General features: G+C 37.4%; 1 protein-coding gene across 1 annotated transcript in view; it reads right to left on the bottom strand.

Annotated features, from left to right (window-relative positions):
* The window catches only part of KIF24 (kinesin family member 24), a 63,250-nt gene that overhangs the window by 18,595 nt on the left and 22,523 nt on the right, over positions 1-22,132 (bottom strand). Inside the window, 7 exon segments of the mRNA XM_023762413.1 lie at positions 637-742; positions 1,550-1,671; positions 9,599-9,688; positions 11,635-11,848; positions 14,691-14,788; positions 20,532-20,657; positions 20,659-20,722. Of these exon segments, the coding sequence (XP_023618181.1) occupies positions 637-742; positions 1,550-1,671; positions 9,599-9,688; positions 11,635-11,848; positions 14,691-14,788; positions 20,532-20,657; positions 20,659-20,722 (820 nt within the window).

Here is a 22,132-nt window from a genome sequence, read left to right as displayed (position 1 = left end):
TTTGCATATTGATTTGAACAAACAAACTAAAAAAAGACATTTATAGGGTAACTGAAGAAACTATACTACTTAATATAATGGATAATAGATAACATTAAACAATTATTTCTGTAGGTATGATACTTGTATAATTATATTAAAAATATTATCTCATAATACAATATTTGTGGAAAAATAACATGATGACAGGACTTCATTTAAAATAATTCAACTAGGGAAAGGAAAGGTATTGGGTAGATTTTTCACATGTTGAAGCTGGGTGACAAGTATTTGGGAGATCATTATACTATTTGTTCTAGTTTTGTATGTTTGCAAAATTAATGTAATTTTAAAACTTGATGAGAGGGAGAAAGCTTACCTAAGTTAATCATTCAGTAATTTCAGAAATACTTTTCTATTCCTAATTGGCAGGGAGTGACCAGAGGAAGAGAAGACAGAGAGAATAGGGAAGAGTTGCCTGGAATTGCTGAGGATCTGATTGGGCAGCCTCCATTTCCATTCTTGGAATTCACTGCCAGATAAAAGCATGCCCTTGCTCTGTTGATTCCATCCCACCCTCACCCACTCTGGCTGCATGTAAAGAATGGAAAAATCTCTCAAGAAGGATTTTTAGATGAAAGCTTTAGAACAACTTACAGCCAGAAGACTCTGGTTAATTTCTGCGCCTTCCATCTTTGTCTGTCTATCTGAGTCTCTGGCATCTGCTGCTCTTTCACTGCCAGCCAAGTCAATGAAAGAGATCCTAGAGAAAAGACACAGCAGGGATGATTTCTTTGGAGCTTTGGTTTATTTTTGTATCAGTCAGCATTTTGTGACAGCCGGAAGAAATTAACACTGGCCCATACTCAGGGAAAAACACACATTACTGTCAGCTTTCCAAAAGTATTGCAAGATTCTATCTGTCTGCTGCTGCTGGCACTGTTCAACCGACACTTTCATTGGTTTTAATCATTCGTGAGAAAGTATGATTGAAATTAATAAAACATTCTTCCCATAAGGCTAAATGACCACAATGTAAATCACTTAGGGGACCACTTAGATAATTAAACAGAAACTTTTGTAGGCTGCTTTCCAGGCAAAAAAAAAAAGGAAGGAAGAAAGGAAAAAAAAAGACTCATTACTCAGAGGTGAGATAGGCTCATCCATCAGTGTGGCAGAGTTTGCTAAGATAGCACCAGAGAAGCAATGAATGTACCCAATTGTCTTATGGTTTCTTTCAAGAAGGATGGATTAATTTTCCTTTTTCTTTTTTTGGCCTGTAAGCTCTCTGAGATGCATTCTCTGCTATTCCTCTGCTGATACCGTGTTTCACGTTAGAAGCAATCAATGTTCCTTTTAATAACAGGGTTGACCAACAATAGGCCATTACTTCATGATTAATCAACTGATGGCACTTCAGTATAATGATTTATTTCAGGGCTAACAACTCTACTCTAGCCTTGAAATAAAGAACTCTGTGGTGGCATGGTGTCCTGTTGTTGATAACACATATTTCAAAGTCACATTAGGAAAAGGCAGACAATGCAATTCCTGAATATTTCCAGCTCACCTGCCAAATGTTCTCTTGGCTGAATCTTTAATCTGAATTTGGATGATAGCATGAGAGCGGGAGGAGTCTGCATTAACTCCAGTGGCCCCAGTGCTGCGCTCCTTGCTGCCCTTCAGAATCACCTAAAAAATAAAGTCCATAGAGTGACTTCGCCAAGGAGTAAACAAAGCCCTCTGGCTCCCAAGAGTGGGCTGAATGCAAGAGACCAGACATCTAACTTTGTCAGTACACTGCAGTTTCCCCCCCTTCATGTTGAAAGGGACCCAAACACTAAATCATACAGAGTAAGTACCCAACAGCAATGAAAATAACGTGGAATACTAATCTTGGGGAGAACATTCAATAGCTTGAAAGCTCTTGATCTCGTATATATTTTAATATCTTTGATGGATTTAGCCTGACAAAAATCCCTAGGGCATAATTTGGTTCCAAAGTAAGGTCCCATAATTCCCACCTATTTTAGTAATTGAAGCAAAGGACAGAAATGTGCATCATGGACTGAATGACCATATCCACCTGTTTCACCAGTATGTAGTCATAAAGGGGGTCAGGCTTGATGTGTGGGAACATGGACTTGATGAGTTATTGCACTTGCCATGAGCCCATGATTTCCCTTGAGACCAATGACCCCCCAGTCAGGAATAAAGACTAACCTAGGTGCCTCTGGCCACATGGGGAAATCCTCAGGATTGGCCTCTAGCCATTGAAAACACAGCCATATATGAATATGCTGCCCTTATTTTGGACAGGGGAAGGAGTATTAATTTCTGAGATTCAAAAGGTGAAAAACTTTAAACATACTATTTGATAGAATCCTCACAACAGCCTAATGTGAGGTGAGTATTATTAGACCCAGTTTACAGTTGAGGAATAAACTCAGAGGTTGATTTCCTCACAAACAGCTGTTGTGTGGCAGAACCAAATTCCACATTCAGTAGGTATGACTCCAAAGCCCATGTGGTTTCTACTACACTAGGGCACTGGCAATGAATTTATTTATACTGCAGTACATTAAAGGTAAGAAAGTCCTATCTCATTTTTTCTCAATCTTTCATAATTTTAATTTATATCATACTGAATATAGCTACAGTTTCCAAATTAAGAGTCCCAAAGTTAACAATCAAACTTCCACAATAGGCCAAAAATATCTTAACAAGCAGGCGCTTATGCATTTAAAAATTTTAACTAAGTTCCTCAATGGTCTGAGCAATAGTTAATGTTTTTAAAGATTAACTGTGTGTGAGATTTAGAATTATATTTTAGAATGAAATTTACAGTCATACTGTGAATGTACTAATTTTGTAAACAGTTTCCTAAAAGTTTAAAGGGACTATCTGATAAATCCTTCTGTGATGAGAAGAACCTGTTAATTTATAAAACTAGATTATCAACTACATGGATAGCAAGTTGCTGTTAACCAGAAATCAGAAAAGTTAGAGCAGTAATCCCTTACACTGAGTGCGGTAAGTGCCAAAAAAAAAAAAAAAAAAGTACTGGATGTTGGCTAGTTCACTTATGGCCTATCTGTTCCCAAACCACCCAGCTTAAATGCACTTCTTCATCCTAGCCTCTCCCTATCGCCCTGACTTCATGCTTACATAGACTGTAACAATACAATGATGATGGATCATCTTAGATTTGTATTGGTTTTATTTTTTTTTCATTAAAAAATTAAGACATGCTTCCTGTGGAAAACCAAGCAAACACGGAAGAAAACATATACCGCCCATAATCCCAGAGTTAACAAGATTCTGGTTCATTTCCTCCTAGAGTTTCAGGGTTCTCACTGTTTTGTCTTTTACAAACACCACGAGAGAGACAAGAGAGATCCTTTAAATCTCCACATTTGTGTGAGCAATATGCTTGATAGGTAAGGGAGGGATCACAGAGAAGTTAAGTGACTTATCCAAGGTCACATTGGTAGAATATAGTCTAGGGATAGAAGCCAGGTGCCCTCTGCCACATATGAGTAATGATGATACTTCTGCTGGGACCTAGTGAGAACTCTGAGAGGCATCAAGGCTACACCTGGTCAGGAACTGTGGATACTGGCAGGAAGCGGAAAGGATAGCTCTGTGGTGAAATTCACCCCAGAGGAGTCAAGAAAGGCTGGCTTCTGGGTTCTATCAGAGTTCTGTACTTGGCTTGTCACTGCACTTTGTCTACCATGAGGTACTAGGTACCCGTGAGAAAACCTAACATGTTGAGGCAACCTTTCCTGACTAAATGCCTTTTAGGGAAGGCATGAAGGAATTTCTGGTCCTTGGTCCAGTTTCCTCACCTTCAGTAATAGCTTGAAATCATCATAACTTTCAGAAACTGTGGAATAAAGCAGCTGAGCTCTGAGGAGTAGAAAATGAGGCAGTTTGTGAAGATCACCAGACAAACTTTTGTAAATGACATACAACTCAAGTGTAGTAGTTAAGAGATTGAAATCTTAAGTTAGACTATCTGGGTTCACATGCCAGCTCTGGCACATGGTTGTGTGAACTTTTGCAATGTATGAACACTTGCAACATCACTTAACTTTTTAGGGTCTCAGTTTCTTATCTATAAAAATGGTAATCTCATAGGTTACTTATGAGAATTAAAAAGATAATACATGTCAAGCACTTAGTACCATGATTGGTACATAGTAAGTTTTCAATAAATATTAATTTTAAAAAAGATACTAAAGAACTAACATCTCCATGTAAACTTCCAAAACTTAAACTATTTTCACAAATGTAAATCAATCAGTTTCATGGGGAATAGAGTTTTATAGATCAACATGAGATTCTATGGGCTCCCCAGTAGAAGAAAGGAAAAGAAAGCCTAGCCTGCGTGGCTCAATGGTTGAGCGTCGACCTGTGAACCAGGAGGTCACGGTTCGATTCCCAGTCAGGGCACATGACTGGGTTGCAGGCTTGATCCCCAGTGGCAGCTGATCGATGAGTCTCTCTCATCATTGATGTTTCTATCTCACCCCTCCTTTCTGAAATCAATAAAAATATATTTTAAAAAAAGAAAGCAAAAAGAAAAAGGAAGGAAAGGAAGAAGTGAGGGAGGGAGGAAGAGGAAAAAAAAAAGACAATTTACTTGGAGGAAATAAAAGTCTAGGAGTAGCCCAGGCCAGTGTGGCTCAGTTGGCTGTTTCATGCACATGTGCGCGCGCGCGCACACACACACACACACACACACACACACACACACACACACAAAAGGTTGCTGGTTTGATTCTGGGTGGGGGCACATGCTCTGGTTGCAGGCTTGATCCCCCATAGGGGGCATGCAGGAGGCAAGTGATCAGTATTTATCTTACATTGATGTTTCTCTCTCCCTCTCACTTCCTCTCTTTCTAAAGTTAATAAAAACAAATTTTTTTAAAAAGTCTAGGAGTAGCCCTCATTGGTTTGGCTCAGTGCATAGAGCATTGGCCTGCGGACTGAAGGGTTCCAGGTTCGATTCCAGTCAAGGGCATATGCCCAGGTTGTGGGTTCGATCTCCAGTAGCGGGGTGTGCAAAAAGCAGCTGATCAATGATTCTCTCTCATCATTGATGTTTCTATCTTTCTCTCTCTCTCCCTTCTCTCTGAAATCAATAAAAATATATTTTAAAAACGTTCGAGTAGAGCAAAATTAATGCGATCATTTTAAAAAACACTAGATTCCCTTTCCTCCCCCTTTCTAAAATTCTTTCTTCTGAAGAAAGTATTTGTAGTAACTGAAGTCTATGATGCAAGTTTCTAAATCTAGGTCCTTTAAACAAAGCATGTTGTGTGAGTAGAGAAATGGGGACCTGCTACAATAAAAAATAGAGGCAACTGCTGAATTCTGTGGTACTGGAAACATTCAGTGATTTATTCATAAGAATAATAGATATGACAAATTGAGCTAGCATCACAGTAAGCATTTTATGTATGTTATCTAATTTCCTTGTCTATTACTAGACCCAGTCATCTACTATCATCCATATATTTCAGGTTCAGGAAAGTAAAGGTATGCTCAAGGATACATGGCACTGGGACCCAGCTCTGACTGGTTATAAGGATTTAATCACTAAGTTTCCTGCCTGAATATCAAAGAAGGCCTATAGTACTTCAGTAAGATAGGCAATTATATACAACTGAGGCTCATCTAGGGAAAGCTCTTGCTATGTGGCCTCTGCTACCAATCACAGCCAAGGAAATGATAAAAAATAAAATAAAATAAAGCTGCCAGTTGTGAGACAGGTAGCAGGTGGCCATATCTGAGCGAGCCTGAGGGTGATCTCTGAGGATAACACTTGAAGATGATACCTAAGAGTGATACTTGAGCAAACACATGGGTGATACTTGAGTTAGTATGACACCCGAGAGACAGTGAAAGTGTGACATCTGAGTTTGCAAGTGCTGTTGTTTCGAGTCAATAAATGTTTATGAGGGTAACTGTGTCAGATATTCATAATTTATACCAACTTTCCATTTTGATCTCAGCTGGGCTTCCTTCTTGTACAACTTCATATGTACTACCGATGGAGTGTATCAATGGCAATAATATGTTGACTAACAAGAAACTTCTTTCTGCTTTTCTCAGGAAACATACCATAGGATAGAGCAGTGCCATATACTCTTCCATGGTGAAGAGTGTGATTTGACACCATAGCAAAGGAAAGGGAACTTCCTCTTGATTTTTTCTCCTTTCCCACTGAATTGGTCTAATCTCCAGGGACAAACACATCATGAGGACCAAATCTCGTGAAACTCTGGGGCAAAAGAACAAATGGCTGGGGAAAGTGGGGCCAAGGGAACAGGTATATGAGAAACAATTTCCTTAGGACTCCACAGTGGAGGGAGTTCTAGACAGGTAAGAATGGTCACAGCCTCAGGGGAGCCTATTCAACACATCCCACACTTCTGTTCTGTGCCTGCCTTTGCAATCCAAGGGGCTCTTGGCTCTTAGGTGGCCCTCTAAAACAGCCACACTCAGATGCTAGCCTGAGATTTTGGATCCCAGGACTCAGAAATCTAATAATCACACAAGTATGAGGCCGCATTCCTTAAACAAATTTGCCTATTTGTCCCAGGAAAAAGAAACTATTAGAAAAAGACATATCATTGGCGGGCCACCCTCCCATTTCATGCATCCAAGTCTGTGGAGGGGTACATTGTGAAGCTGTTCTAAAGGTGAATATTGTCAAGTACCCAGTCTGTCCTTCCAGCCTTTTCCCTGACTCTAAACCAAGCTTGTTGGATATACTAGAAGATAACTATGATGGCTGCACATTAGAATCACCTGGGGAACTTTTTAAAAATATATATATTTTTATTGATTTCAGAGAAGAAGGGAGAGGAAGAGAGAGATAGAAACATCAATGATGAGAGGGAACCATTGATTGGCTGCCTTCCTGCACGTTGGACCGAGACTACAACCCAGGCATGTGACCTTGACCAGAATTGACCCCAGGACCCTTCAATCTGCAGGCCAATGCTCTATCCACTGAGCCAAACCGGCTAGGGCAGTGGTCGGCAAACTGCAGCTCGCGAGCCACATGCGGCTCTTTGGCCCCTTGAGTGTGGCCACGAAGTTTCAATCGCACTGTACGTGCGCACTCGCAAGTGGTATTTTGTGGAAGAGCCACACTCAAGGGGCCGCAGTTTGCCGACCACGGGGCTAGGGTAAGGTGGGTATTATTTTAAAAGTTCACCCTAGCTCATTTGGTTCAATGGATAGAGCGTCAGCCTGCGGACCAAAGGGTCCCAGGTTCGATTCCGGTCAAAGGCACATGCCTGGTTGCAGGCTTGATCCCCAGTAGGAGGTGTGCAGGAGGCAGCCGATCAAGTGATTGTCTCCCATCATTGATGTTTCTCTCTCTCTCTCTCCCTCTCCCTTCCTGTCTGAAATCAATCCTATATAATAAAAGGCTAATAAGCAAATCGACTGAATGGCGGAACGACCAGTTGCTATGATGTGCACTGACCACCAGGGGGCAGATGCTCAATGAAGGAGCTGCCCCCTGGTGGTCAGTGCACTCCCACAGGGGGAGCGCTGCTCAGCCAGAAGCCAGGCTCACGGCTGGAGAGCGGAGCAGCAGTGGTGGGAGCCTCTTCCCACCTCCATGGCAGCTCTAAGGAGCAGTGAGCTGAACAGTAATGAGCAAGGGGTCCTGGATTGAGAGAGGGTGCAGGCTGGGCTAAGGGACACCCCCCTCCAGTGCACAAATTTTGTGCACTGGGCCTCTAGTATCTTAATAAGAAAATTATATTAAAAAGCCACTGAAGCATACACTTTTAAAAGGTGAGTTTTATGGTATATGAACTATATTTCAATTTAAAATACTAATACCCACATCTGGGCCTCACCCTTGAGAAATCCTGATTTAACTGGCCTTACATGGACTCAAGCAAAATTAAAAGACATTATATAACTAGAAAGACAAGCCACAGAACAAGACAACATGCTTATGACATACAACACTGACAAAAGACTCATATCCAGAATATAGAAATCAATAAAAGACAGACAACCCAAAAATGAGGAAAAAAATCCGAACTGGCATTCCCAAAAGAGGAAATTAAAAAGATAAGTTAAAAATAGTAAAAGCTCTTCAATTTCCTTCTTAATCAGTGAAATGCAAATTAAATATATAATTAAACATTTTCAAACAGGCAAAAATTCAAAAATCAAAGAAAGTGTTGGTGAGGATGAAGAGCAATGGGTTTGCTCATATACAGCTTGTGGGAGTGTGTACTCTGTGTTGGAAAGCAGTTGGCATCATGTAGTGAAGTGGAAGATGTGCATTTCACAACATAACCTAGAGAACTCGTATGCTGAAATATATGTATAAGAACATTGACAGGCTCATTACTCAGAAGAGACCCAGGTAGAAACAACCCCAAGTATTCATTAACAGTGGAATGGTTAAATAGATTATGCTACATTCATATGATGGAGTTCTAACTGCAAAAAAAAATGAACTACAGCCATATGCAAAAACAGATGGATCTCAAAAGCATAATGTTGAGCAAAAGAAGTAAGACACAAAAGATGTGATTTTATTCATACAAATTTAAAAAAACAGGTGAAAACTAAGTTTATCTATGGATAATAGTCGGTAAAACTAACAAAGAACAGGAAAGTGATTAGCATAAAAGTTAGGAAGATAGGGGAGTATGATTGGGTTCTTGTGGGTGCTGCAATGTTCTATTTCTTAATGTGAGTAGTTGATTATGAGGGTACTTGTTTCTTTATACTGTACACATATAGGTTTTATGCACTTTTCTGTATAGTGCTTTTTCCACAATAAAAAAGGTTAAACAATTTTTTTTAAGGAAAAAAAATCCCCCTGATGATCTAATGTAAAGCCAAGTTGAGGACTACTTCCTTAAAGGAAGATTCACCAGAAATACATGTACATAAGTTAATAAAATTCCAGAATAGAAAAAAAAAATCTAAATATTCTAATATTAACAGTGGATATCTCAGTGGAGAAAGTACAGTAAGTTAAAGGAGACTTTATTTTTCTATTTTACATATTTTTTAATGTTTAGATGTAATAATGAGCAAGTGTTACTTTGGTTATAATAAAAGGATAACTTTTAATAAAAGAAGATTTTAAAATACCTTTGGAAGGATATACAAAAACATTAAAACTGAATTAGTTGCCTCAGGAAAAGGCAATAGAAGGGATATTTTCATTGTACCTTTTGAATTTTGAGCCCCTGTGAAAGTATTACCTATTAAAATTTTTATTTAAAATAAGAATATTTCTCTCTAGCAGCTTTTCCCAGAGCCCACTACCAGAGAAATACTCATTAGCAGCCTTTGAAACTGGCCCAAGAGTATCCTCTCATGCATTAGGTTCTCTCACATGCCCTACCTCCCACTACCATGGCGCTGAGACAATCAACTTAGAGAAAGAAGTGATCCTCTCAGAGGAGGACTCACGTTTTATAAATGTGAAGTGGTGTGCTTGCCATTGCCATTTTCCTAACTAAGTCTGAGTCCATCATACTTGCTAGACAGCAAAATGAATTCTTCCCTTGTACTCAGGCTGCTACAGTGGTGTAGTAAAGAAGGAAGGGAGAGTTACCTCTAACAGGAGCTCCACACTATCCACCTGAACCTCTCGCAGTCCCACGATCTGTACCACGTGCTTGCTATCTTCTCTTGCGAAGAGCCTGCAGAGGCAAGAACATGTTATTCCTGAACATACTTCCCAGGCCCTATGCCCTGAGCTCACCCCAGAAAGGTTCCTAATGGACAGCCTAAAATATATACTGCTAGATTTTTAAATCCTATAAACAAGATTCTATCACTTTTTATGCAAGGGTATAAAAACAATTTGTCCTCTATTTTTAAGAGTTAATTTAAAGCTCCTTAAACTCTGGTTTCTAGTTTAAGAGGTGGACTGAACATATATACTTTTATCTACATTTATCAAAGCCTGACTATTAGTATAGAAAATATATTTTATTAAAAAAACAACAACAGAACAAATTTAAAAAGCTCTAAACAAACAAGAAAGGGTGCCATCAGTGGACCAGGACATGTTAGAAGTCCCAGAATGGGAGGAAACAAAGAGATATTAGCCAATTAACCAGAGATAAAAAAACAAACAAACAAACAAAAAAACACACAAAAACCCCACAGCACAAGACACTTGCAGAGTAAAAGTCTAGGTGAGCCCTAGAGAAGCTTAAACCCAGGACTAAGCATATTCCCATCCCCTTGGCTATAATCAAAGAATGCAAATATACAGGGCAATATACCTGGGTCATTAAAGAATCACACAATGGTTGAATAATCTGACTGTCTCTTCACACGAACAAATGAACCACATACACAGCACAACAGTGGCTTTTATTCTCATGCCAACTATTATTTAGAGGAAGTGGCCATTCTGACTGGAATGAGCCCCTAATAAGGTTGCTGGGACTTGGGACAGAAGCTGTGATTAAGCTAACTTGAGGCTTTAAAACCAAAACAGAGGGTAAAAAAGAAAGGCAACTCTTTGTCAAAGCAGCCCTAGAGCAGCACCCTCCTTAATTTGGCACAACTGAACCACCAAAATCTATACATTTTCTGATTGTGGCATACCGTCCCTTTTTGTTGAAGAGTCCACAGGACCATGGCTTGCCTAAACCCACTCAGTGGCCTCTCTGGTTATGCTACTCAATACTCTAGTGCCCCTCTACAATGGGAGCTGATCCTATCGTGTTTTCCCTACTGAACTGGAGCAGCTCCTCCACCTCCCCTCCCATCCAGTACTCGCCTGGAGCACACAGAACTTTCATGTCCTTCTGGAAACCTTTGCTGTGGGGCCAGTCTATTTCACTGATTTGGTTTCCCCAGCCTTCTACCATGTTCAGCCTCAACTCACTCCCTTCCATTCTACTCCCAACATGTCTCATGTCTGGTTAATTCTGTTATGACAAACTTTTATCCCTTCATCTCTCCTACTTCTTTTCTCCCTCTTTTCCCCCCAGTAGATACCTTCACAATTTTGTTGCCTCCTACTCAAGTCATCTGTTTCAACATAAATAAAATTTTAGGCCATAAAAATACAATAGGGATTTAAAATCAGAGTTACTGAATACATTTCTAAGTTACTATTATGTTGCAAGGGCAACAGTTTACGTTTTTAACTTCTTATAAGAGTTAAAAGTCTAATGTGAAGTAAAGAGATTTTCTTTTCTTTTTACTGACTTAGGAGAACTATCACGAAACTTACCCTAAGATTATTGAGGAGGAAAAACAAGAGAAAGTGGAAAACATTATAGTTCTTCTAGTGTAATAATAGGTCAAAAGAATAAAAAGGGGTTTACATATATGTTGATTTCCTGACCTCCTGAAATTAGATCTTTTTCATAAACCAAAATAAAAGGGATAACCTTTGGGTAAATATTAGGATATCGATCACTTTAAAAAATACTAATGAAAGGCTAATTTACATCTTTCTCTAGCAAAACTGACAGTTTAAAAAATATGTATCTGATTCAGGAGACTCTCATTTCATGAAAGGACATTAATGTACCAAACACTGTCATTAAATACCATGATTCAGTGGACTCTGGCTGAAAACAATAGTGAACAGATTCACAGTTTCCCACTCATATCCAGTACCTTTTTTCTTCTATTTAGGAGGTCATAAAGCTGTCCGCAGTAGATTTCATAGAAGCTGATCCACACAAAGAGGTGCCTTCTTGGCTGGGGCACTTCTAGTTGCCTGAAGATGTCTTTCGCAGCCAGAGCATACAGTCCTGGGTTCTGATGAGTTCCTATCATGGTGTAGGTCTTTCCAGCACCTGTCTGTCCATATGCAAAGCAAGTGGCATTGCCTCTGAGGGAAGAATAATTTGTATTACTAATATATGAGAGAAATACTGATCTACCCATAGATTTTTAATGACAAAAGTCAGCTTGAAAAAGAATATTTTGCAAAATTCAGCTATAAACATATAATCCTTTAAAGAGAAGAGGGCTTTACATGATAAGAACACAGGAAGAGGAAAAACAATTTTCAAAGCAGCACATGAGTTTTCTGACAGGAATATTTTATGGAACTGGTAAGATCACAGGACAACTCTGGAAGATAAGGAAATAAGAACTCCTGCTAGATGCTTTAGAGCAGCAGTCGCCAAACGGTGGTCCGTGAGGTCCAAAAGGTTGGCGACCGCTGCTTTAGAGGATCCCAGAGAACATGATTTTGTGTTAATCTGGAAAGATAAATTTGGTGAAAAAATAAGAGAATCAAATCAATAAACAATAGATCATAAGATCAATATGATGGTAGTGACCATTCATATGAATATTAAAGACGTTTCGGCAGAGGTGAAATCAATGTAAGCAAAATATTTGAGGAAGACCTCAAAGTTTTCACTTTTAGCAATAAATTGCTGGGTTACTTGATTTCTAAGATCCTTTCTAGCCCTGATGTCCTGTGATTCTAAGTGAGAATCACTATCCTTGCATGTGGAAAGATGTGTGTATACACTCTGTGTGAGTGTAAAGAACTACAGAATAAGAGGTGGAAAGGACAGTTAAAAGACCACCCGCCAATCATAGTATATTTTAAGAGGAGTTGGAGGCTAAGATTACCTGAGTATTGTGGGACCAAACTATGTAGTACTAAATCACTCAGATCTGTACCATGCGCAACTCTCTTATTTTTTATTGGTAATATCACAAACATTCAAATTCTAACTTATTTTAAAAACGTACTCTCTCAAACAGATTTGGTACATAAGAAACTGAACCTGAAAGATATTTTACTTTTTTAGCTTACTCATACAAATAATTATAAAAAATTTAAATGACTTCTACAAAACAATAATAAAAAGACAATAAAAACAAATGAAGATATATAAATGACCAATAAGCACATGAAAAGATGCTTAATATTATTAGGCAATAGGGAAATTAAAATTAAAAACACAATAAGATACATACAGTTCTATAACAAATAGATTGGCTAAAATAAAAACAGTTGACAATGCCAAATATGGTGAGAATGCAGAACTGCAATTCTCATATATTGCTGCTGGGACTATAAAGTAATGCATGGAAAACTGTTTGACTTTTTTTTAAATTAAAAAATATTTTTATTGATTTCAGAGAGGAAGAGAGAGGGAGAGACAGAAACATCAATGATGAGAGAGAATCATCGATTGGCTGCCTCCTGCGTGCCCCCTACTGGGGGTTGAGTCTGAAACCCAGGCATGTGCTCTGACAAGGACTCGAACCGTGACCTCCTGGTTCATATGTTAATGCTCAACCACTGAACCACAGCAACTGGTCCTGTTTGACCTTTTTTAACTACACCTACCCTTTGACCCAACAATTCCATTTCTAGATTTTTATCCAAGATAAATGAAAACATGTCTACAAAAAGACTTGTACAAAAATGTCTATACAGCTTTATTCATAATAGTAAAAAAAAAAAAATGGAAACAACCCAAATGTAAACCAACAGGAAAATAAACAAACAAATTTTGGTATATTCATAGAAGGAAATATTACCCAGCAGTAAAAACAACGGGTACATGCAACAAGATGTACTAATACAAAAAATACATTATGTCAAGCAAAATAAACCAGGCATAAATTTCTATTTCTATGACATTCTAGAACAAGAAAAACTAATTTCTAGTGACAGAAAGCAGGTCTGAGGTTATATAAGATCTGAGGATGATGGTGTGGAATTAACTAAAAGGGACACAAGAAAACTTTCTGGGGTGCTGGAAATGTTCTGTACCTTGTTCCAGGTATTGGTTAGTTGGATGTATACAACTACCAAAACTCATCAAACCTGAATACTTCTTAAGATCTGTGTATCTTACTGCATATAAATTACACTTCAAGTTTTTTTTAATATTGTAAAAGTTTTTTAAAAAAATAAAAGTGAAAATACTCTGAAATCTGTGACTCTAGCAGATTGTTTGACAAACATGCCTACATTTTAAATATACAACAGAAGCCCCTACTACCTTAATATTTACTAAGTGTAAATAATTATTTCAAATTTAAAAAAATATATTTATGAAAGGTAGATAACTGACAGTCACTTACCTATCCTAATCCAAGGAAAAAATTAATAGCCAGAATATATAACTCCTAGTATCAAAAGTTCAAACTAACGCCCTGACCGGTTTGGCTCAGTGGATAGAGCATTGGCCTGCGGGCTGAAGGGTCCCGGGTTTGATTCCGGCCAAGGGCATGTACCTTGGTTGCGGGCACATCCCCAGTCAGGGGTATGCAAGAGGCAGCTGATCGATGTTTCTCTCTCATCGATGTTTCTAACTCTCTATCCCTCTCCCTTCCTCTCTGTGAAAAATCAATAAAATATATTAAAAAAAAAAAGTTCAAACTAACTATGACCGCTAAAACCTTTTTATTCTGAGGACTTTGATGAAATTATATTGTTGTCAGCTTATATTTTTCCACGAAGCACAGAGAATCAATATCATCAGTGTAAAAGAAAATTTTGCTGAAAATTTCTAAATGCTTGGTAAATTCTATAAATAGAGACACAAAATTTTTCAGAAGAGATTAATTTAAATTTGTAAGATCAAAACACAAATTAATGTTTAATTCAAAGGAACAAAAAAGCATAGCTCATATTTGTTTTTTAAAATGATTTATAGAAAATAAAAAGCAAGAGAAGCAAAAAATTACTATCATACCCATTGAAAATATGCTGAATGAGTGGGTGAGTAGTCTTCATATAGACATCCTGATTGGTGCATGCCTCACCAAAGACTTCATCAAAATAAAAAACATGCTGAAAAAGAAATTTGGTTTTTATAGAAAGAGACATTTTCTTCACCACTATTCTAGTTAGCACATGATAAAGGCACAAATACATCTTTAAACTAATAGTAACTGACCGTGACAAACTTAGGAATAAACAAGCAATCAATAACTGTCAAGTGACAGGGTCTTCTTTTACTTGATATCTCTGTTAGACATGTTCTTATAATGTAAAAAACGAAGACACACAATTTTTATAAATTAAATTGATGAGTACAAGAGTGAGCCAATCCTCTGTAGATCCAGGAGAGAAACTGAATTCTATGGAGATTATCCTCATATGCCCAGCTACTGCTAACGTATTTGACAATTGGGAGAAATTCTGGAGGAAGACCCCCATTCTATAGGTTACATAGCTCAACCTTTTTTTTTTTTAATCCTCATCGAGGATATTTTTTCCATTGATTTTTACAGAGTGGAAGGGAGGGAAGGAGGGGGTGAGGGAGGGAAGGGGAAAAGAGGGGGGGAACACTGACATGAGAAATACATTGACTGGTTGTTTCCTGCACACCCTTCCCCCCACTGGGCTGGGGATGAACCTGAAACCCAGGTACATGCCCTTGATCAGGAATCAAACCTGAAACCTTTCAGTGGGTGGGCCGACATTCTAACCACTGAGTAACATTGGCCAGGGCTACATAGCTTAACTTCTAATTTCATAAACATTTACTGCTCATCTGGTAGCATGTGCATTACAGTAGGCACTTCAAGGGGCCCAAAGATAAAGATATTACCTGCCATTACCCCACTCTACCACCTAAAGATGTTAATACAGATGACTATAAGGTAGAAAAAAACTTGAAAGATAAGTACATGCGAAATTCAAAAGAGAAACATATTTCCTGATTGGGAAAGACTATGAAAAAGACTGTACAGAGAATGAGCCATGAGGAAAGAAGAGAAATTTGAGAGGCAGAGATAAAGGTATTTCTAAGTAAGCACTGTGGGAACATGAGTCAAAGCAGGAAAGCACAAGGAATGTTTAGGGAACAGGAAGAATTTCATGTGGTTGAAATATAGGATCTTGGTAGGTAGAAAAGTAAACAAGAAGACTAGAATAATGAGTTACGACTATGTTGTAGAGGTCTGAGGACTAAGAGAGGGGGTGAAATGTTCATATTTAATTCAGCAAAGAATAAAAAAGGACAACAAAAAAACTTTACAAGGAAGAGAGATCATGATCTGAGCCATTTTATTGGAAGATTAATATGGCTTCACACTGTGAATGGACTGGGGAACAGGAACATTAGGTAGTTCAGGATGAGGTAAAAAGGGTCTAAATTAGATGATAATAATGGAAATAAAGGAGACGAATGCATGAACAATTTGGCAACTGGCTGGATGTGAGAAGTTGGAGAAATGAATCCAAGATGACTCCCAAATTTCAAGCCTGAATGGACAGCATCATAATGGCTGTCCATTCATAATGAATGAGATATGAGGTCCTATCATCTGCTACTTTTTGGACCTGCTGTAATATCTGGTTAAGGAAAAATTGTATGGGCAAGTCCAGAAAAGTGTACTTGGGTCAATTTACTGTGGGTGACTCTACCTCAGGTTCAATACTGTTTCATGTACTATTACATTACATTACATTACATTACATTACATTACATTACATTACATTACATTACATTACATTACATTACATTGGAAAATTGTTAGGTCATCTAAGAAGAAACTGGGGCCACAAAGCCGAATTTATCAGGAAAAAATCTCCAAAAGTTGGGAGGTGAGAAAATAATGAATCTGTGCAGCATCATTAAGAGATCTGTAAATACAGTTTTTAAAATGTAAACAAATAAATAATAAAGTATTTAAGAGGCAACGGAAAAAAAAAGAGATCTGTGAACTTTAAGTACTTTGAAAATATATGATTTCAAGAGCAGTAAAATATTCATAATTGTTAAATCTGGGTGATAGGGTATATGCGGGTTCATTATACTTTTTATTAAGCTTGAAAATGGCAATAATAAAGAATAAAATATAGCCCTAACCAGTTTGGCTCAGTGGATAGAGCGTTGCCCTGTGGACTGAAAGGTCCCATATTCGGTTCCGGTCAAGGGCATGTACCTTGGTTGCACATCCCCAGTAGGGGGTGTGCAGGAGGCAGCTGATCAATGTTTCTCTCTCATTAATGTTTCTAACTCTCTATGCCTCTCCCTTCCTCTCTATAAAAAATCAATAAAATAAATTTTTAAAAAGAATAAAATATATATCTAAAATCTGACTTTAGTGAACATGATTTATATCTAACTCATAACTGGTCTTTAAGCAAGGAGTCAAATCCATTCATGGCTCAAATCTCATCAATGATCTTTATAGTTAAGTATGAGGATAAAAAACAAAATACATTTTATATATTTGACACTTCTCAAGAAAATAAGAAACAAATGAACAGAAGTAAATGTGGGAATACATTTTTTGGCTTTTATTTAATGGCTGTTTTTCCTTTTCTTCTCTAAGTATTAGTAAATAACTTTAGATCTTGAGTAAAACATCTTAGAAAAAAATTAATTGATGAGAAGGATTAGTATCTTACCTTTCAATAGAATTTAGGTATCAAGTTTTCCAGTACTTTTATAAGTATTTTCATGAAGGATATGTAAACATGCAAGATTATTATAATTCATAAAGTCCTTTGCATCACATATACTTTCATTTGATCATACTTTATCAATGAGAGTGGATTTACACTCACTTTGACCTTGATATGATCAGGGTTCCATAGTTTATGTTTTAAGTAAGTTTTCTTTTCAGATTATAAAAGTAATGTGTATTTATAAAATATCTCTGGGAAGATACAGGTAGTCTTGTATCTTGTAACAGGTAATATTGGTTGCCTTCAAAGAGAAAATGGGATTAGAGAGACACTTCTCACTGCATACATTTTTGTGCCTTTTGATTTTGAAATAGGTGAATCTATCATATTCTAAAATTTTTCTTTGTCCACATAAAATGAATAACACAGTCAACTATAGATTCAAAAAACATGGAAACAATAGAGAAGAAATTAAAATTATTTGTAAATCTTACTACTCAGAGATAGCCACTGTTGACTTTAAAAAAATAATTTTTTATAAGAGTTTATTTCAGCCAAACTGATGACATTGCTAGTAAGCAAGATCTTAAATGCTCTCACCACTATTGACTTTTTATATGTTTCAGTACCATCTTTTTTTTCCCTCTAATATTTTTTCTTTATTAAAGAAATTGGAGCCCTGGCTGGGTAGCTCAGATGGTTGAAGTGTTGTCCCAATACACCAAGGTTGCAGGTTCGATCCCAGTCAAGGCACATATATAAAATCAACCAATGAATGTAAAAATAAGTGAAACAACAAATTAATGTTTCCCTTTCTCTCTCACTAAAAAAATCAATCAATAAACAAAAATAAAATAAATTGGATTGAAACATACAGCTTTGTTTCCTTGTTTTTTCACTTACTATATTGAAATGAAATTTAATGGTAAGCAGTTTAGCACACTACATGTATATGACCATATAGACTAAGTCACAAAAGATGTGAAAGGATAGAATATTTAACGAACACAAACATATTGCTTTAATTCCTAAATAAGTTTAAAAATAAAACTCTAAGAATCTTGGATCAATATTTATTTGCTATAAACCTCCTTTTTCTTTTCTCTACTGAAGAAAGGAAAAAAGGTGAGGGAGCCCTCCCAACACTTTGATATTATAGCATTGATAGGTAAGGACTTTGACCTATGAGAGCAAAGGTCCAAAGTTCAAACAGAAGAGAAAGTGCTATGGAAACTATAGGTATTCAATAAATATTGATCAATGGTAATAACAAAGAGGTAAGGTTATTGTGTTTTGGGATAATGGAAAAATACAAAAGATAAGCTGATGCCTCCCAGAGGGAATTATTGTGACAGGAGCATCATTAAGGCAGTCTTGGGTAGGTGGTGATTGGATAGGGCTATTACTATGGCTGTAAGTAGCTATACTAGATATCATTACAACTAATTGATCATTTGGACCATCTTCAAAATAAATACCTCTCACCTAAACCTAATAGACTGTGCATTGATCAGCAATCGATAAAGCTATTAAAGTGACTGGGTTAGTTATATAGTGGCCTAGTAATTTAGTGCCCATTGAAAGAGCCAGTGGATTATTTTGAATGTTACTTTTAAACCCAATTTTGGTAACCAAAGAAGAATGCAAGTGTAAAAGGGGGGAAAGCGGTAACAATTTGACTTCAATGTTTGTTCCAGTAGAGTAAGATTTCAGTTGGCTAAGGTGAACTGCTAGCTCACTAGATTACTTACCACTTTTTTTCTTTCTACCAATCACTGGGTTTTGAGGCAAGAGAGTGAGTGTGAGAGCAAAGAGAAGAGAATGAACATAATATGAATGTCATAGGGAGGCAGATTCAGAGTAAGAGAAAGTCCTAATCCCCATTTAGATTATTCACAACTGCTTCACAATTTTAGGAGTACCTAAGTTACAACATCTTCCATCTATGGGGTTTGCTGCTTCCCTATGAGACTGAAGAGCTATCAGTTTAGAACTTATTTCAATACCAAATCCTTTCTCCTTGGACTCTTCATGATCATTCTGGCAGGGATTGAACATTTTTTGTGTGTTTGAGCAACTAGTGTTTTATTTAAACCCTTATATGTTACATGCAACATTATATCCCTGGATTATGTTCACCCATTACCCTGTACAAAGAGGTCTGCTCAAAGAGCCCAATTTCCACCAAATTAAGTCTAAATTCAAAGACAGTTGGGAATCAAAATAAGCAGTTGGCTTGCAATCTAGGGCTTTGTTGCTTGAAAATATATCCTCTATTATTAAACTCCAGACTCACACTCAACAGAGTGAGAAGTTCACATTGTGAGAGACAGGTGAGAATTGAGAATGTGTGACCACCTCATAACTTTGGGGTATATGCTCAGTGACTAGTCCTATCACCAATTCATTATTTAAATTCTTTTTATCCCTTCATCCCCCCCCTTTTGCTGAATATGTACAGTGGAACCTTGTTTCTCAAATGTCTCCCATCTCGAACAATTTGCTTCTCAATCTGACAACCCTTTCATGCTTAAACCTATATGATCAGTCATGCATCTGTGAGGTGACAAAAAAAGGAGAGAATGTGGGAATACAAGTCAGTTTACCAACGCTAAAATCTCAGTATATTGTGAATATTTTTGTGGTTTTTTGCTTTTGTTGCTGCTTATAATTATTAAATTTCCATTTACATTTCATGTCTTTTTTGTTAATGTGTTTATTTATAGTTAAACAGTACAATAGACATGTACTGTATATAAGAAAGGTTAAAACAGGGAGCCATTTAGGCGTCTGGAACGGATTAATTCCACTTACATTATTTTTAATAGGAAAAAATGATTCGGTTTTCGAACAGCCTTCCGGAACGAATTAAGTTCGAGAAACAAGGTTCCACTGTATCATTAAATTCACATAAAGCATGTTAAGTGGATGTATGATACAACCCTACTGCATCAGAGTAGAGAAATTATGTTTTAGTATCCCCACTGCATGATGTTAAAAAAAAGCAAAGGTCCAGGGTATCAATGATTTAATGTACTGTCACATCAGGGATGAATGACAATACCAAACCAGAAACTGGAATTTAGAATTTGTATGCTGTCACTTAAACAAACAGCAAAAATTTGACGTACTTTATAATATTAGTTCCAAACACAAAAGGAAAGCATCATACCTGCAGAATATATTGTGTGAGGTCAACTGCTTCTTTCTTCTCATGAACAAGTAGAGTTTCTTTGTCTTCTACAGTAATAATATTAATTTCTCCACGACGTACCTCTCTCATGCCCAGAGGGCGTTTTTCGAACACAAACTCTGATTTTCTCCATCTCAGTCCAAGGATTCTCTTTCTCTGAGGTGTTCTGTCTGATACAGTATGTTCATAAGTGGGCTTTAATTTTTAACAATAGGATAAGGCTACTTAAGAGAGCAAAGTATCAGTACATTTTGTTGTAAAACAGGATATATATATATATATATATATATATATATATATATATATATATAGTTATAGATTAACCAAAGAAAAAGAACAAGAATGCAAGACTGAGAAAGTTATTAGTTAAATCCTCCTGATTACTTCTCTCTATCCGTATTACACTTCACCCTTTGTCCTTACTGAAAAAAACAACAAAACCCTAAAACTTTGCTTTAGCTCTAAAACATGTGTTTGGCTTCCAGATGTGGTCTTCCAAAAGGTTTCTAATGATGGATGATGGATGCTCTTTCTTTATGCCCGCAAAACTCAGGCTATCAAAACCTCAAAATTGAATGCAATATGTCCCTCCAAGGCCTTTCTAAGATCTGAACCCTTGTTTCCTTTCAATCCAATTATTCTTGTACATCTACCGTTTTCTTGATCATTCAATATAATTTTTTTTAAATATATTTTATTGATTTTTTACAGAGAGGAAGGGAGAGAGATAGAGAGTTAGAAACATCGATGAGAGAGAAACATCGATCAGCTGCCTCCTGCACACCTCCCACTGGGGATGTGCCCGCAACCCAGGTACATGCCCTTGACCGGAATCGAACCCGGGACCTTTCAGTCCGCAGGCCGACGCTCTATCCACTGAGCCAAACCAGTTCTGGCTAATTTGTTTTTTTTTAATCTTACCTGAATTTACCTTGAATTAATTAGGTGGTATGTTTTTTATGTTTTTATGTACTTTTCCCTTGTTCCTTCCAAATATATTCTGCCTGTCTTGTTCTCATACTTTCTTTCTGCCGACCCTTATATGTATTTATTTTAAAAAATATTTTTATTGATTTTAGAGAGGAACAGAGAGGGAGAAAGAGATAGAAACATCAATGATGAGAATCATTCATCAGCTGTCTCCTGCATGCCCCCTACTGAGGATCGAGCCGGCAACCTGGGCATGTGCCCTTAACTGGAATCAAACTTGGGACTCTTCAGTCCGCAGGCTGACGCTCTACCCACTGAGCCAAACCAGCTACGGCAATATGTATTTATTTTAGAACCTGATTCTACACTACTTCTTTTTTTTTTTAATATATATTTTATTGATTTTTTACAGAGAGGAAGGGAGAGGGATAGAGAGCTAGAAACATCGATGAGAAAGACACATCAATCAGCTGCTTTCTGCACACCTCCTACTGGGGATATGCCCGCAACCAAGGTACAGGTCCTTGACCGGTATCGAACCTGGGACCCTTCAGTCCACAGGCCGATGCTCTATCCACTGAGCCAAACCGGTTAGGGCTACACTACTTCTTTCTAGGATAATTTTATGACTGGTTCTGTCCATCACTAAA

This window comes from Myotis lucifugus, unplaced genomic scaffold, assembly GCF_000147115.1.
Source record: "Myotis lucifugus unplaced genomic scaffold, Myoluc2.0 scaffold_246, whole genome shotgun sequence".
Taxonomy (NCBI): Eukaryota; Metazoa; Chordata; class Mammalia; order Chiroptera; family Vespertilionidae; genus Myotis; species Myotis lucifugus.
Note: the sequence above shows the minus strand (reverse complement) of the source record. Positions and strands in the feature narration are given on the sequence as shown.